Raw genomic sequence first — 16,035 nt, 5'->3', positions numbered from 1 at the left:
AAAATACAAAACCTGCTTTATGCCAATACTTCATTGTCATAAATAAAGAAATTAAATAACAAAATATTATAATAATTTATTGTAAACATTGTAACAAAAATATCACACATATAAAAAAATATAACATAAAAATGTAATAATACTGATGACAATATATTATTGTTTTGAAGACAGCTGGAAAACACACATGAACATGTCTCGCATATTGATTAAATGTTCACCTTTAAAACTATTACCCTCGTTGGAATAAGAGACCACCTTTTTCCCACTATACAAAACTTGATATTGTAAATGTGTTTATTTCATCTGAGTTAAAATTTTGCTAGATTTTATTTTCAATTTTTTTTCACTTTAATTTTGAATTAAAATATCAGAGGTTTGGGAAGGTATAGTTTCTAGATTTTATCTTAATAATAAAAAATAGTGAACATTTTGCACTTTACAGCAATTGCTACCTTCTTTTGACTTGAATGCCATTCTACAAACAAATTAGAATTCTATTTTCATTTTGTAAAAAATCTGGTATCCATAAGCCAAAATCTATCATTTCTTATTATTAGGTAAACCCAGTCTGCTCTAAATAAGGATAACAAAGTTATTTTTCTGAATTAAAACTGTTCATATATAAAAATTACACTGACAGTCCAATAATTATCTCTTCTGCCATTACTTTTTTTGATAATGTTGAGATAAATGAAATTAGATTTTTTAGACACACGTTTCATAAAGAGCAATTTTTTTCTTCCGTGAAATAAAATCCCCTATTCTCTGAACTTCATATGGACTTGTTAGGTCAAAACATGTACCAAAAATATTCAGGTTTTAATATATCTTTTTCAATCACAATCATGATACCCTTTTTTGATATATCTATAAACATAATACTGATAACATACAAATACAATGCAATTGAAATAATTAATAAAGAATTCAAATTTAAAAACAAATATTGACATTAGACATACCCTTATATTTACCTCTGTGTATTGCAGACTTCAACAAGTCTACTCTTTAATTTTAAGTCATGGATTTAGCTGTAAGTTAAGACTTTGATTTAACAAACAAGGTCGAACACACACATATTTTCACTTTTTACAATTTTTCACAATCGCTTATATCATTATAATCATTAAGGTACTACTGAATAAAAAGATGATAAATGTTTTACTGTAGATTCAGTTTTATTAGTTGGATACCTATTTTTAGTTGAGTTCGTAGGTACAGTGAAACCACAAATTTAAATGAACAACAAATTACAGATCTGTATGATTATATGCAGATTTCTGAATAACAACAAAATCAAATATCCATGAAAATACAAGTTTTCTTCAATCCACCAAAATCTGTACCTTCGAAAATAAATGAATCCACAGTATATGCAATTAACAAAACATGTTGACTAAATGCATTATGAAACACCTTAGCTCTAATTTCAACTTTCATTAAACATGATATGGTATACTGTAATATCACTAGATTTATAAATGTTGCACTAAGTCCATTACACAGCTCATTTCCAAGCCTTGCTTGCATTTTCAATTGGAAATAGTAATCAGAAAAATTTATGATGAATAAGCAAAAATTTCAAAATTTATTTTGAATATTCTTTTAGATTGTGAAAGGTTATATATTAAGCTGAACATTCTTTCTACAATGTCAGAACTATAACTGAATAAGAAACATCTTAAATTATATATTAGAAATTTCCACATTACAATTTAAAACAAGAATGTGTCCAAAGTACACGGATGCCCCACTCCCACTATCATTTTCCATGTTCAATGGACCGTGAAATTGGATAAAAAATATAATTAGGCATTAAAATTAGAAAGATAATATCATAGGGAACATTTGTACTAAGTTTCAAGTTGATTGGACTTCAACTTCATCAAAAACTACCTTGACCAAAAACTTTAACCTGAAACATGCACTTTCATTTTCTATGTTCAGTGGACCGTGAAATTGGGGTCAAAAGTTTAATTTGGCTTTAAAATTAGAAAGATCATATCATAAGGAACATGTGTACTAAGTTTCAAGTTGATTGGACTTCAACTTCATCAAAAACTACCTTGACCAAAAACTTTAACCTGAAGCGGGACAGACGGACGAACGAACGGACGAACGAACGAACGAACAGACGGACGGACGAACGAACGAACGAACGGACGCACAGACCAGAAAACATAATGCCCCTCTACTATCGTAGGTGGGGCATAAAAACAAGCACAACCCATATAAAGAAACATCTTTAAATATATTCAACATTATTTTAAATTTCTTTGGAAAAATTTCTTCACAAAAAGCTCTGACTTAAATTGGTTACATATTCCGTAGATTTGTGGAATATAGGATTCTTAGCAGACAAATTACTGCTGTAAAGTATAAATTAGAAAAATAATGTCTGAAGCAAGCATGCACAGTCTACTCAAATCCTACAGATTGACTAGAGCTTATGTCTGAAATGCACTTGAGAAGAATAGGCCATGTTGTCTACCCATGGTTGTGACTGTATCTGGTTGTGGGTACTGATAGGTCTTCTCGTAGGTACCAGGTCCTGGAACACGCTGCAATGAAAAGGGAAACAAAACCATCAATGATTGTGTCATAAGAAAAAAATATTTGAAACTGTAAAAATTTTGTTTTCACGAGATCCAACCAATCATCTGCTACAGTTGTACATGTAGTTATGATGTATCAACTTTTAATTCATTTTAAACAACAAATACTATTTAAAATATATATTAATTGAAACATTTAATCAGATTCTTAGTTTTCCTCTCAGTTCTATTTCGTTTGAATCGACGAGGATCTTTTATTGAACTTCTTGAAAATTATAATAATTGTTTACTTTTAAACCAAAAAATCCTCATGCAAGTTGCTAGAGATTATGATAATAACTCATAACAGCATTATTCATATCAAGTGGTTAAACATGAGGATTAAAAAGTTCTACATGAAAAAAGGTATGTTAAAGTATTACATGTATGTAATGTGTAATTTTACATCTTTACTCTATAAAATTAAGGTGAACCACTAAAGGGAGGTAATTCAAACAATCTTTTTTTTTGTGTATTGGAAGTACACCACTAATTAATGGCCCCATTGCTTTCTATGTTAAATTCCTCAATTTCGAGTGGTCACAGCTATTTTATCTTAAGTTCAAATAAAGTGACAATCATTGCATGTCAAAGCAACACCTTCTGGTGTCCTGTACTGAAAAAATCATACCTTACATTGCATATAAGAAAGAACTGGTTCCCGGAACTTCGGATGTACCAAATCAGGTACTTCAGATCTGACAAAAGGCAAAATGTACCCTCCTTTTTAAATTTCATGCTATTTTTTTATTAATCAAATTTATCAGTCAAAAATTGTTCTACAATGATCACCAGTCATGCAGCTTTCATTTGATACCAAAATTAATAAAATACTCTAAATATTTTGAAAGTTATGTCCATGCGTAGGAACTATTTTGTGTTAAATATGTACTACTTTCTAGTATGTGCTTTCTGGCCGGGCCCGAATTAGTGGTGTTACACATATTATGATCTATGACATGCAGTCTACAAGTATTAGATTAATCATGCAAATGATATTTCTAAATAATTCTTATATGATTTGCATATCTACAAATACTTGAATGTGATTGGTCCATTCAGGTTTCCATATCAATAACCATTAGAAAAAAAATGTCTTTAATCCTATAATAAACTGAGAAATCAACAAAAAGGGAACAGTATAAGTGTTACAATAGGTAGCGTAGATATATTAAGTAGAAAAAAAATTCCTGAAATTAAAAGCAAATCTTAATGTCAAATAATTGATTGAGAAGTAGTCAACTGGCAAGGGCTGACTGTTTAGTATCTACATAGCACAGTTATAGAATTTAAAGAAGGGATTGCCTCCCCCTGATTCAATAACAATATTGATTAATCTTTGCATAAGCAGAAATATATAAAATAGTATTAGATTATTAAATCCCAGTCGTACTGACAAGAATTTTCTATCTTTTTTTCAATCTTATTTAAATGAATATACAATGTTACTGTAAATTACTGCAAATTCAGGAATATTGGTGATGTTCTTATTACTAGTAATACAAAAATTGCAACCGTATCAGCTTCCCAATAATAAAAGCTCTTATTTATAGTTAAAGTACTGCTCTTCAAAAAAGTTTTGCAACCACATATAAAATCCAATCCCATATCTTTACCCGTAATCAGTGATTCACAATAATAAATTCACACATTAATTTCTGAATTACAATAGACAGAACTAAAAATCGGGAGTAAAAATTCAAATCATCTGAAAAATAAATTATTCCCTTTCCAAAGTCATATATATTGACTACAGGTAATTTACTGTTTCCTGTTAAAATTTTATATCAACTAAAGTAATATTATGTTTATCTTTTTAAATGATCTATAAGTCTCTACTAATATATATCCATTTTGAAAAGACTTCATGCCATAAAATTTAAAACCCAAATCCAAACAAATTTATTTTGCATTTTAATCCCCAATTAAAGATAGTAAATACATTTTAATTTATTTATATACCCCAGTAGTTGGTCTTTTCAATCAGGACTGTCTATAGTGAAGATTCTTTCCAGATATATTTGTATACATATTTTATACTTACCGTATTGCCACCACCCTAAAATTTATGTATGTATTTCAAGTAAGGGCTCCTGAACAAACGCCTCATACACAGCTACTTTTGTGTAGGTACTATTTCTGTACCAGAAATCTAAAGTCGTGGAAATCTACTTTTAATAGTCAGTACTATATTGTTACTTTAGAACTATTGTAATATTTAGGTACCTGTATTTTAAAGTACTTTATTTGTACTTGAAATTTAGGTAATACAGATTTTTGGTTACAATGTAACATTTTCAGCATTTTGAAAGTTTGTCTATTTCAAATTTCTTAACTTTATGATTTTCAAAGATGGAATATTGTGATAATTGTTGGTATTATTTTTGTACCAAATTTTTTAGTACAAATCAAGTACTGTAAAATACAGGTACCTAAATATTACAATAATTTAAAGGTAAAGAAATAATACTAAATATTAAAAGTAAATTTCTAGTACATGTATTACAGATTTTTAGTACAGAAATTGTACCTATACAAAAATAGCAGTGTACCTTTAAATTAACTAATTTGATTGATTGCTTACATTATTAAATCATGTGTCAGTTATCAATATTTAAAAAAAAATGCAGTGAACTGTTCAATCTGTCACTTATCCATTGATTAGTCATATTTAGCCTAGATTAAAAATCGGATCAATACCTGCCAACTTTCACCATTTAGGCATGAACTACAAAATTTTGACAACTAGTCCGTATTGCATGATAGTGATCTTAAAAAAGCTCTAAAACATTTGTCTCATTGGCCTCATTGCACGATCATGATTGTAAAAAAAACTCTTGAACATTTTTTTTTTAATCTACAAAAAATAAAATTGGTTCCTTTTTCCCATGTCAGACAATCCTGATCAGTTAACTGTCATCAGAGAATGAATATTCAATAATACTTATAAATGCTGTGATATTATCGATATAATCATATTGCATAAGATAAAACCATTACATATAGTACACTTACTGTATGTGAACTAGAAAATCTTGGTGTTTTTGACTTGAAGCTTGATGAAACACTTATTTTAGGGTAGATACTCTGTTGTTCATATTCTCCTGGGCCTGGCCCTTTTTTCTGCAAAAATATAAAGAAAAAAAGGACTAAGATATGCAATTGAATAAAATTACTATTTGTTTGAATATAAACATAATGTCCAAAAGAAATAAGATGAAAAAGGCAAAATCATCCACATAAAAAAATGCACAGTGGCAACTGCAACTCATTTACAAGAAATACTTGAAAGTCTTTTAACAATATTTCAGTGTGACTGAGGATTGAAAGATTTTTTGTTGCTCCTAACATGTCAAAACCTTGTGATTTAATAGAAATCAGAAAATCTTAGCCATAAATGTAGAATATGAGTATACCATTTTGCAAACTTCCCAGTATAATATTTTTAATTTCTTTCATTTAATATGAATCGAAGGAAATGATTGTAGTGTACCACTTGCACAGCAATCAAACAAAACAAAAAAACCCAAACAAACACATAAGACATTTATAGAGATAAACATACCGTTAACAACAAAAACAAGCATTTATACCCGACAAGACTAGACTATGCAAGTTGGAATAAATTTGAGATTTTTTACTTTTTTAGCAAAGATACTGATAAGTGAATCTTACACTCACATCAAAACCAGCAGAATTTAGTGAATTATTCATTCTACAGCATTCATTAAAGTTGTAAGAAGATTTGATAGATTGATGTTTTCTCAATGTCTAGTGGCAAATATTTCATGCATATTCAGGAAGATTTGAAAAAAGCCCAAAACAAGATAAAGTATGAGATCAATGTCATCAATAAACTTACAGGTTTGAAAGGAGCTGTCGGGAATCTTTTATGTTGAGAGCGAAACATATAATGTCTACAAATAAAAAATATGTTGTTAGATTTACTCATATAAGTATATAGCAAATTGTTAAATCCTCTACAAATATGTATTCTTGTGTTCTATATGTTAGATTTGAAGATTTCCTTCAGATGAGAATTTTTCAAGGTTATTGTTCATGCAATTCTTAGTCCAAATAATTATGACGTATGGCAAGGCTATTTTTTTTTTCCGGGACACCTTCCTATGACTCCTAGAAAAAATTTAAAATAGCCTTGCCAGACGTCATAATCATTTGTCATAAGAAGGCGTCCTAGAAAAAAATTAAAATAGCCTTGCCAGACGTCATAATCATTTGTCATAAGAAGGCGTCCTAGAAAAAAATTAAAATAGCCTTGCCAGACGTCATAATCATTTGTCATAAGAAGGCCTCCTAGAAAAAATTTAAAATAGCCTTGCCAGACGTCATAATCATTTGTCATAAGAAGGCGTCCTAGAAAAAAATTAAAATAGCCTTGCCAGACGTCATAATCATTTGTCATAAGAAGGCGTCCTAGAAAAAAATTAAAATAGCCTTGCCAGACGTCATAATCATTTGTCATAAGAAGGCGTCCTAGAAAAAATTTAAAATAGCCTTGCCAGACGTCATAATCATTTGTCATAAGAAGGCGTCCTAGAAAAAAATTAAAATAGCCTTGCCAGACGTCATAATCATTTGTCATAAGAAGGCGTCCTAGAAAAAAATTAAAATAGCCTTGCCAGACGTCATAATCATTTGTCATAAGAAGGCGTCCTAGAAAAAAATTAAAATAGCCTTGCCAGACGTCATAATCATTTGTCATAAGAAGGCGTCCTAGAAAAAATTTAAAATAGCCTTGCCAGACGTCATAATCATTTGTCATAAGAAGGCGTCCTAGAAAAAAATTAAAATAGCCTTGCCAGACGTCATAATCATTTGTCATAAGAAGGCGTCCTAGAAAAAAATTAAAATAGCCTTGCCAGACGTCATAATCATTTGTCATAAGAAGGCGTCCTAGAAAAAAATTAAAATAGCCTTGCCAGACGTCATAATCATTTGTCATAAGAAGGCGTCCTAGAAAAAAATTAAAATAGCCTTGCCAGACGTCATAATCATTTGTCATAAGAAGGCGTCCTAGAAAAAATTTAAAATAGCCTTGCCAGACGTCATAATCATTTGTCATAAGAAGGCGTCCTAGAAAAAAATTAAAATAGCCTTGCCAGACGTCATAATCATTTGTCATAAGAAGGCGTCCTAGAAAAAAATTAAAATAGCCTTGCCAGACGTCATAATCATTTGTCATAAGAAGGCGTCCTAGAAAAAAATTAAAATAGCCTTGCCAGACATCATAATCATTTGTCATAAGAAGGCGTCCTAGAAAAAAATTAAAATAGCCTTGCCAGACGTCATAATCATTTGTCATAAGAAGGCGTCCTAGAAAAAATTTAAAATAGCCTTGCCAGACGTCATAATCATTTGTCATAAGAAGGCGTCCTAGAAAAAAATTAAAATAGCCTTGCCAGACGTCATAATCATTTGTCATAAGAAGGCGTCCTAGAAAAAAATTAAAATAGCCTTGCCAGACGTCATAATCATTTGTCATAAGAAGGCGTCCTAGAAAAAAATTAAAATAGCCTTGCCAGACGTCATAATCATTTGTCATAAGAAGGCGTCCTAGAAAAAAATTAAAATAGCCTTGCCAGACGTCATAATAATTTGTCATAAGAAGGCGTCCTAGAAAAAAATTAAAATAGTCTTGCCAGACGTCATAATTATTTGGACTAGCAATTTCTATGACAAAATTATAATTTGTGGGGCCTCTGTGGCTGTGTGGTCTAAGTAGTTGAACTTCTGTATCACTATCCTGTCAACACTATAAGGTTGTCAATTCAAGTTTTGCACGTGGCAGGTGAGCTAGAATCCAATCTTTTAAAAATGCTGAAAGTTGCATTCAACTCCAATCAATCAATTTATTTTAATGTTTTATTTTTTTACTTTTTCTGATCAGATTTAAGAGGGGATATTTTCAGGATATTATTTCAACCATAAAATTCATGAAAAATAAAACCTTAACAAGAATTTTTCCATTTTACATTATCATGTGTGCACTTGCGGCATCTGGTATTTGGTCCCTTGTGGAGCACCTGAGATTGTTGGTGGGGTTTGTGTTTCTCTCTCAGTTTACACTTTTCTACATTGTGTTTTGTATATAGTTCTTTGTCTTTGGGTCAGATTTTGTTTTTGCCATTTCATTATCAGTTTCTGAGTTATTTAACTGTTAATTATACTATATAAACATACTTAGACTGTTGTTTTTCTACTGACAATGACAAATATTTTTCCAAAGCATATGCATTAGGGCTCACGTTGATATCCTGCAAATACAAACAGAAACTAAATAATTTATTTTAAGATGTGATTTCTATGGATTATACGATTTTGTATTCTCGTACATAATTCAAGGGCATACAAATACAGTTGACTTGATTGATGACAAGCCTTTCTAAAATTGTCTGTTTACAAATTTATAAATCATGTAGAAACTTTAAATTCACCCTTTATAGATGGGTTTGGCATGTATTATTTAGTCTTTGGTTACATAGCTATAAAACTGTTTTGGTTCTTATAAGTCCTTGTCTTACAGATATATTTGAAGGTTAATCAAGAAAAGTACCTTGAATTCTGACACATAGCAGTAATAAAGTGTTGTTTTTATTTTATTTAACTAATTAAATCAATACATTTACAAATATCAAATTCATTTTTTTTTTATCAGAGTCATATGAAATAATATGTGACCATCACTTACCCTGTCTTTCGTGCCCATATTAAGTGTATCAAACTTGTCTCTTCTTTCTGCTTTGAAGTTATAGGTGGCTGGTAATGTGTTGAACCTGAAAAAATTGAAAACTAACATTAAAAAAAATTAGAAATGTTTTAAATCAAAATAAAATTCATGATCCTGATGCATAATAAGAATTAAACAGAAGCAAAGTTTTTCATGATCTAAAATCTTATTTTTTTTGCCATTATGGTAAGTAGTCAATATGTTTTTAATCTTTGGGAAATTGAATATACAATTTTCTTTCAATCATTCCATTCTGTGTAAATTTTTAAAAACATGTAGTGGTATTATTTTTGTCTTCAGTCTCCTTGGAAATCATTTCACATTTAGTAACATTTTTGTTTATGGTTAATGGGTTTTGAACATCCAGTGACAAATATTTCATGCTAAACAACTTTTGTAAGCCTTCATCATGCATTAGCGGCCAATGACATCTAATCTTTTGCAAGTTTATGTGAAGATTTATACTTGGATATAATTTTAAATATACTCATCCTTTAAACAATTATTGGTATTTGCATGAATTGATATTCATTTTACATAACATAAATGTATAATGTCTGTATATGTAATTGAAAAAAAAAGTTTGTTTTTGAAAATAAATAATAGTGTTCTAAGAAAAAAACATGCCCTCACAAAAAAAAACTGGTTAGTGTATTATTGCAAATGAAGGCATAAAACTTGAAAAAAATAGTACCTTTCTAGAAAACTAGGGAAGTTGTATGCCCCTGGTAAGAGTTGTGCACCCTTTCCATGTGGATGTGGATCAATCGCTCTTCCATCAGATTTGAACCTGTATGTATTTTGTTTCTTTCTCAGATTGTCTAAAAAGGAATCTGTTTCATAGGCACCTGGTAATGGTGTTTCCTGTAGAACACAATAATATATGCTTTATTTCAAAACGGACCTATGAGGGGCAACACAAGATTATAACACAAACACAAAATTTATTGAGGAAAAGAATTATAAATACAATTTCAAAAGCAATTATTGTTTATGATGAAGAGACACACTTATGCATTTATATATGAATAAGAAGAGATGTTTTGTAAACGATAATGAAACAGCAGCCCAAATACAAAATGGTAAAAAAGACATGAAAATTAATGATATGTATAAGTTTAAAACAATAGGTACTTAGCAGATTATATAATATAATATCAGATAGATATACATATATATAACGTAAGGGTACCCAAATTGCACCGAGTACCCAAATTGCACCTATTTAGAAAAAAATAGCAATAAAAATCTTACAAGATTTCCTAGAGACTAAACAAGTTGTATTTTTATGATTTGATACTATGCCCGTCTTTCAACATAGGTAAACATATTTAGTTATACACAAAACGTTCACAGTATTTATCAACAGATGGACTGTTTACTGAAAAAAACAAAATGTACGAAAACGTCACCATGCGACGTCATCAAAACGTCATCTTTTTAAAATTGGCAAATACAATATATTATAAGTATCCATTTCGTAAAATATGAATAGTAAGCATGGACAAATATCCAATTGTTCAAAATATTTGAAGAAATTAAACAAAAGCTCGGTTATTAGACTTTTGATGATGTAAATTTAAGCATGGATGCAATTTGGGTACTCCTCATTACAGAATCATGGATAGTTTGGAGGTTGATTCAAACCCATTTTTTAATGACTCAATATGGACTAAAAATTAAATTGGTGTACCTATATGACAAAGAAGGATAGGGCTACAAAATAAACACAGTATGGAATTTTTTTTCCTGATCATAAAAAAACGTAGGTGAAAAAAAAATAGGTGCAATTTGGGTACCGTCACGTTATCCACAATCACTTATCTCAGAATTTGTTTTTTCCTATATACCTTTATATAAAAAAAATATTCTGAGACGAGTGCCTGTGTATATGTCTGAATTTATCAAGCTTAAATCGTCTATGGCTATTGATGTGTACACTATATATTTATAGTGAATTAAATTATTTAAAAAAAACTGTGTAAATTATTTAACAATATACTTTTATTGAAAATCATTATTTATAAACATTAAACGGCTGGTTCCTTTAATCTTTTAAAGTACATGTACTAAAATCATGATATAATCAGAGACATATAATACAATATATTATATGTCTCTGATATAATCTACAAATTTGGCACAGCTAACGCATGTACTTACCCTAATATACGTTCTCCACCACGTCTCTCGTTCTGTTATAGGTGGGTCGTAACCCTCGCCCAATGCTTTCCGACCCTACAAATATAATTAAAAAATAAAACTTCTATTAAACAGATTCCTCGCCCAATGCTTTCCGACGAAACCCGTATTAATTAAACAAACTAGTGACGTTGACATAAAAGTTAATCTGTTTACAATTGGCATGCCTTTCCTTTTTCAAGACGAATTCTTACCTCCCATTGATGTTTCGTGCTGATCGGTCTAGGTTCATTTTTATGTTGATCTGTCCTTGAGGTTGTAGTATCTTCAGTCGAGAGCATAGACCTCTCCCGGCTTTTCTCCGGGACTGGGGTCAAAGTCATGCTGTAGAAGTCTGTTGACAAACGGAAAAGAGATCACCTTTAGATTATTGATTTTTACCTTTTTGCGTCCTTAGAGACGGTCACGTGATTTAAATGCCAATTAACATGAGGATATTAACTAATGTCAAAAGACAAACGGTCCCTTTAAATGTATTTCATTCATTTTATATGCAAGTGTTGATGTGTAAAATTAACGTTTATCTTCTCAATTGATTTTCTGGATACGTTGATTATTCATTAATCTAAGCGAAACATCGGACGCACTTTGCATCTTGATTTCAATTTCAGCAATTAACAAGTTAATACAATCAGTGGAGGCCTTTCAAATTCATAAAACAATTTCTTCAATGGCTTAATTAACAAGTATTACATTTGATTATATAGTTGTCATAAGCTGTTATATTTCATAATGTTTATACCACATGCTATTGTTCTGATTTTATTCTTGTCACATTGTGTTCTTTGTATTTCGTACTTTTTAATGGGCATATGCCCCAATTAAAAAAAGTATGTTAGAAATAGAGGACAAACATGTTTCGTGTTAACTTATACGGAAGTAAAAAAAAAAACACCTATCAAGTCCAATAAAAACTAGATGTTTGTGTCATTTTGGTCTTTTGTGGATAGTTGTCTCATTGGCAATCATACCACATCTTCTTTTTTATATAGATGCATATATCCCAAATTTTCCGAAAACACTTTATTTGCCCGTAGTGGTACTAGTCGGTAAATCTATATGATAATAAAGTATATTTGGGCAACTTTATTATTGACGTGTTTTAAACAGCATGAGATGTCAACCTACGAAAAATAGAAGTAATATAGATTAATACCTAGAAAAAGTGTATTAGAGCTTCAACCTCATAGGTCGTTTCCGAAAATCCAGCCATCGGGTTAATAGTGTCTGGTAGTGATTACGGATGAATAAACGCCTATTTCCCTTTTACAGTTTAGAGATAGGATTAATGAGAGGTATGGGAAAATTAATAAGACAAACAAATAAATGAAATAGGTTTACAATGGCGGTTCATTGGAAAATGAAAAATTCTATATCAACCAAGTAAAAAGATAAAACGGGATTGAGGTAGCCTGTGTCATTATATCCCGGAGATATAAGAAATCTATAAGAAATCCAGTCGATGGTGTAGTAAAACGAAAAAAAAACACTGGACAGACCGAGACGAATGAAGAAACGAACAAACTGACTGACAAACAATACTAATCATACACTCTAGCTAGTATAATAAAGGATGGTTATAATGAGTGATGGATTTTGAAAAAAACACAGACAGGATCGAAGAAATAAGGATGAAACTTGCCCGACAATTAACACTTACATGCAACAAGAGTTATATTCACAAATATTAAAGGGAAACATCAGACATCATTCTATATGCTAGGACAATTTATGTTATTTTTATGCCCCACCTACGATAGTAGAGGGGCATTATGATTTCTGGTCTGTGCGTCCGTTCGTCTGTTCGTCCGTCCGTCCGTCTGTCCCGTTTTAGGTTAACGTTTTTTGTATGCCCCACCTACGATAGTAAAGGGGCATTATGTTTTCTGGTCTGTGCGTCTGTTCGTCCGTCCGTCCGTCCGTCCGTCTGTCCCGCTTCAGGTTAAAGTTTTTGGTCAAGGTAGTTTTTGATCAAGTTGAAGTCCAATCAACTTGAAACTTAGTATACATATGCCCTTTCATATGATCTTTCTAATTTCAATGCCAAACTAGAGTTTTGACACCAATTTTACGGTTCACTGAACATAGAAAATGATAGTGCAAATTTCAGGTTAAAGTTTTTTGTCAAGGTAGTTTTTGATAAAGTAGAAGTTCAATCAACTTGAAGCTTAGTATTCATGTTCCCTTTGATAAGATCATTCTAATTTTTATGACAAATTAGAGAATTTATTCCAATTTCACAGTCCACTTAACATAGACAAGAGGCTGTCACAACGACAGCAAACCGGATTTATTAGCATTTATTTGTGTCCTGGCAATATCACAAGAACCATTACTGATGATTGGTGAAAGTGAAAATCGTCAATATCAAATTTGACCTCTATTTTGTCATCAGTATCAACATATTAAAATTTGAAAAGCTTAGATTGAATGGTTCGTGAGTAAATGCAACAACGTGAATGGAAACTCCATTTTACGATCTTTCAAGAACCATAACTCCTGAACGGTAAAAGTCAAAATCGTCATTATTGAACTTGACCTCTATTTTGTCATCAGTAACAACATATTAAAATTTGAAATGCATTGGTTGAATGGTTCATGAGAAAATGCACGGACACGACTGGAAACACCATTTTTCAATCTTTCAAGAACCATAACTCCTGAACGGTAAAAGTCAAAATCGTCATTATTGAACTTGACCTCCATTTAGTCATCAGTAACAACATATTTTAAAAAATTTGGGAAGCTTTGGTGGAACAGTTCATGCGTAAATGCACGGACACGACTGGAAACGCCATTTTACGATCTTTCAAGAACCATAACTACTGAACGGTAAAAGTCAAAATCATCATTATTGAACTTGACCTCTATTTTGTCATCAGTAACAACATATTAAAATTTGAAAAGCTTTGGTTGAATGGTTCATGAGAAAATGCACGGACACGACTGGAAACACCATTTTTCAATCTTTCAAGAACCATAACTCCTGAACGGTAAAAGTCAAAATCGTCATTATTCAACTTGACCTCCATTTTGTCACCAGTAACAACATATTAAAATTTGGGAAGCTTTGGTAGAACAGTTCATGCGTAAATGCACGGACACGACTGGAAACGCCATTTTTCAATCTTTCAAGAACCATAACTTCTGAACGGTAAAAGTCAAAATCGCCATTATTGAACTTGACCTTTATTTAGTTGTCAGTAACAACATATTAAAATTTTAAAAGCTTTGGTTGAACGGTTCCTGAGTTAATGCACGGACAACATTTGATTGCCGCCCGCCCGCCCGCCCGCCCGCCCGCCGAGCATCCCAAATCAATAACCGACATTTTTGTCACAAAAATCCGGTTAAAAATGATAGTGCGAGTGGGGCATCCGTGTACTGTGGACACATTCTTGTTTTTTATGTTTTCATGGCATTATTTCATTTTCTGCCCTAAAAAATTTAATCATATCTCACAAGAACAACATCAGAGCACACTTCTTTTGAAATTGCATATGTTAAAGTAAAATCAAGAATTGACAAATTTTAATTTAACAGACCAAATAACTTTCCACCATTTTAAATACAATTCTGACAGCTTTCCCATCGCCATGAAGACTCACAAAACCAAGCAACCAACATTGAAACAACTGCAAAACAAAAAAAATAATCTATGAGGGTAAACAAAACCAAAGTGAGAGATACTGAAATTGAAGATGTTCGAGAATTTACATACCTTGGAAGTGTCATCAATACATCAGGATGGACATCTAATCTAGAAAACGAAAAACACAAGCCTTCGCTATTCTAAAACCAGTCTGGAGGAGCAAACCACTAAGAACAATTTGTCAAACAACCAAAATCAGGATCGTCAACTCAAATGTAAAATCTATTATACCACTCTATGGGTCAGTAACTAGGATATTAACAGCTGCATCTACCAAAACATTACAAGTTTTGATGAACAGGTGTCCCAGAAACATTATTGGTATTTAAAAGTGGCCAAAAACAATTAGCAACAAAGAACCAATAAAACGAACGATTACAACGTAGATGGAAATGTATTGGACACACATTATGTAAAAACAACACAAATGTAACTAGACAGACTTTAGATTAGACTCCGCAGTGCCATCGTAAAAGAGGGCCACCAAAACCCACCTAGCGCAGAGATCTAAAAACTGATCTACAGGAAATTGGGAAAACACGAGAAGTAAAGAAACATGCCAGGGACAGGAAAAAATGGAAAGCATCTGTGGTCGTCCTTTATTCCACATTGGACTAAGTGGATTTGGTAAGTTAGTAAGATAAAAAGGATTTCTAAAGATTAATTCTTTTTATTTATCAGTAACATGTCTTTTGTATAATGATAACTTTTTTTTGAATATTTCTAATAAAAAAACCAGGGTGAAAACATGACATGTAATTTGAGTACTTTTTTTTTTTTTTACAGCTAATGGGAAACAAAATTTCATGTAAGCGCCAAATGACAAATTAGTGGTT

The 16,035-nt window shown here is 31.3% G+C and overlaps 1 protein-coding gene across 2 annotated transcripts; it reads right to left on the bottom strand.

Annotated features, from left to right (window-relative positions):
- Positions 1–61: 61 nt before the first annotated feature.
- On the bottom strand, positions 62–11,941 carry LOC143068911 (protein STPG4-like). Of its 2 annotated transcripts, XM_076243277.1 has the most exons (9): positions 11,742–11,941; positions 11,509–11,583; positions 10,040–10,209; positions 9,307–9,391; positions 8,799–8,872; positions 6,460–6,514; positions 5,613–5,720; positions 4,642–4,656; positions 62–2,564 (listed from the first exon to the last, which is right to left on the bottom strand). In XM_076243277.1, the coding sequence occupies exons 1-9, from the start codon at positions 11,868–11,870 to the stop codon at positions 2,451–2,453; spliced, it is 825 nt and encodes a 274-aa protein (XP_076099392.1). In that variant the 5' UTR covers positions 11,871–11,941; the 3' UTR covers positions 62–2,450. The 2 variants fall into 2 exon arrangements, with proteins under 2 accessions (XP_076099392.1, XP_076099393.1); XM_076243278.1 differs by lacking the exon at positions 4,642–4,656 and having other exon boundaries at positions 11,742–11,939.
- Positions 11,942–16,035: the final 4,094 nt, after the last annotated feature.

This window comes from Mytilus galloprovincialis, chromosome 3, assembly GCF_965363235.1.
Source record: "Mytilus galloprovincialis chromosome 3, xbMytGall1.hap1.1, whole genome shotgun sequence".
NCBI classification, from domain to species: Eukaryota; Metazoa; Mollusca; class Bivalvia; order Mytilida; family Mytilidae; genus Mytilus; species Mytilus galloprovincialis.
This window is presented reverse-complemented; position numbering and strand designations above follow the sequence as displayed.

Bases quoted from the DNA above. Each gene is read 5' to 3' on its own strand.
- LOC143068911 (XM_076243277.1), bottom strand. From the start codon at position 11,870: ATGACTTTGACCCCAGTCCCGGAGAAAAGCCGGGAGAGGTCTATGCTC. The intron at 9,392-10,039 runs GTACTATTTTTT...CAATTTTTTCAG, and splicing joins TTCCCTAGTTTTCTAGAAAG to GTTCAACACATTACCAGCCA. The intron at 8,873-9,306 runs GTAAGTGATGGT...TTGTATTTGCAG, and splicing joins ATATGGGCACGAAAGACAGG to GATATCAACGTGAGCCCTAA.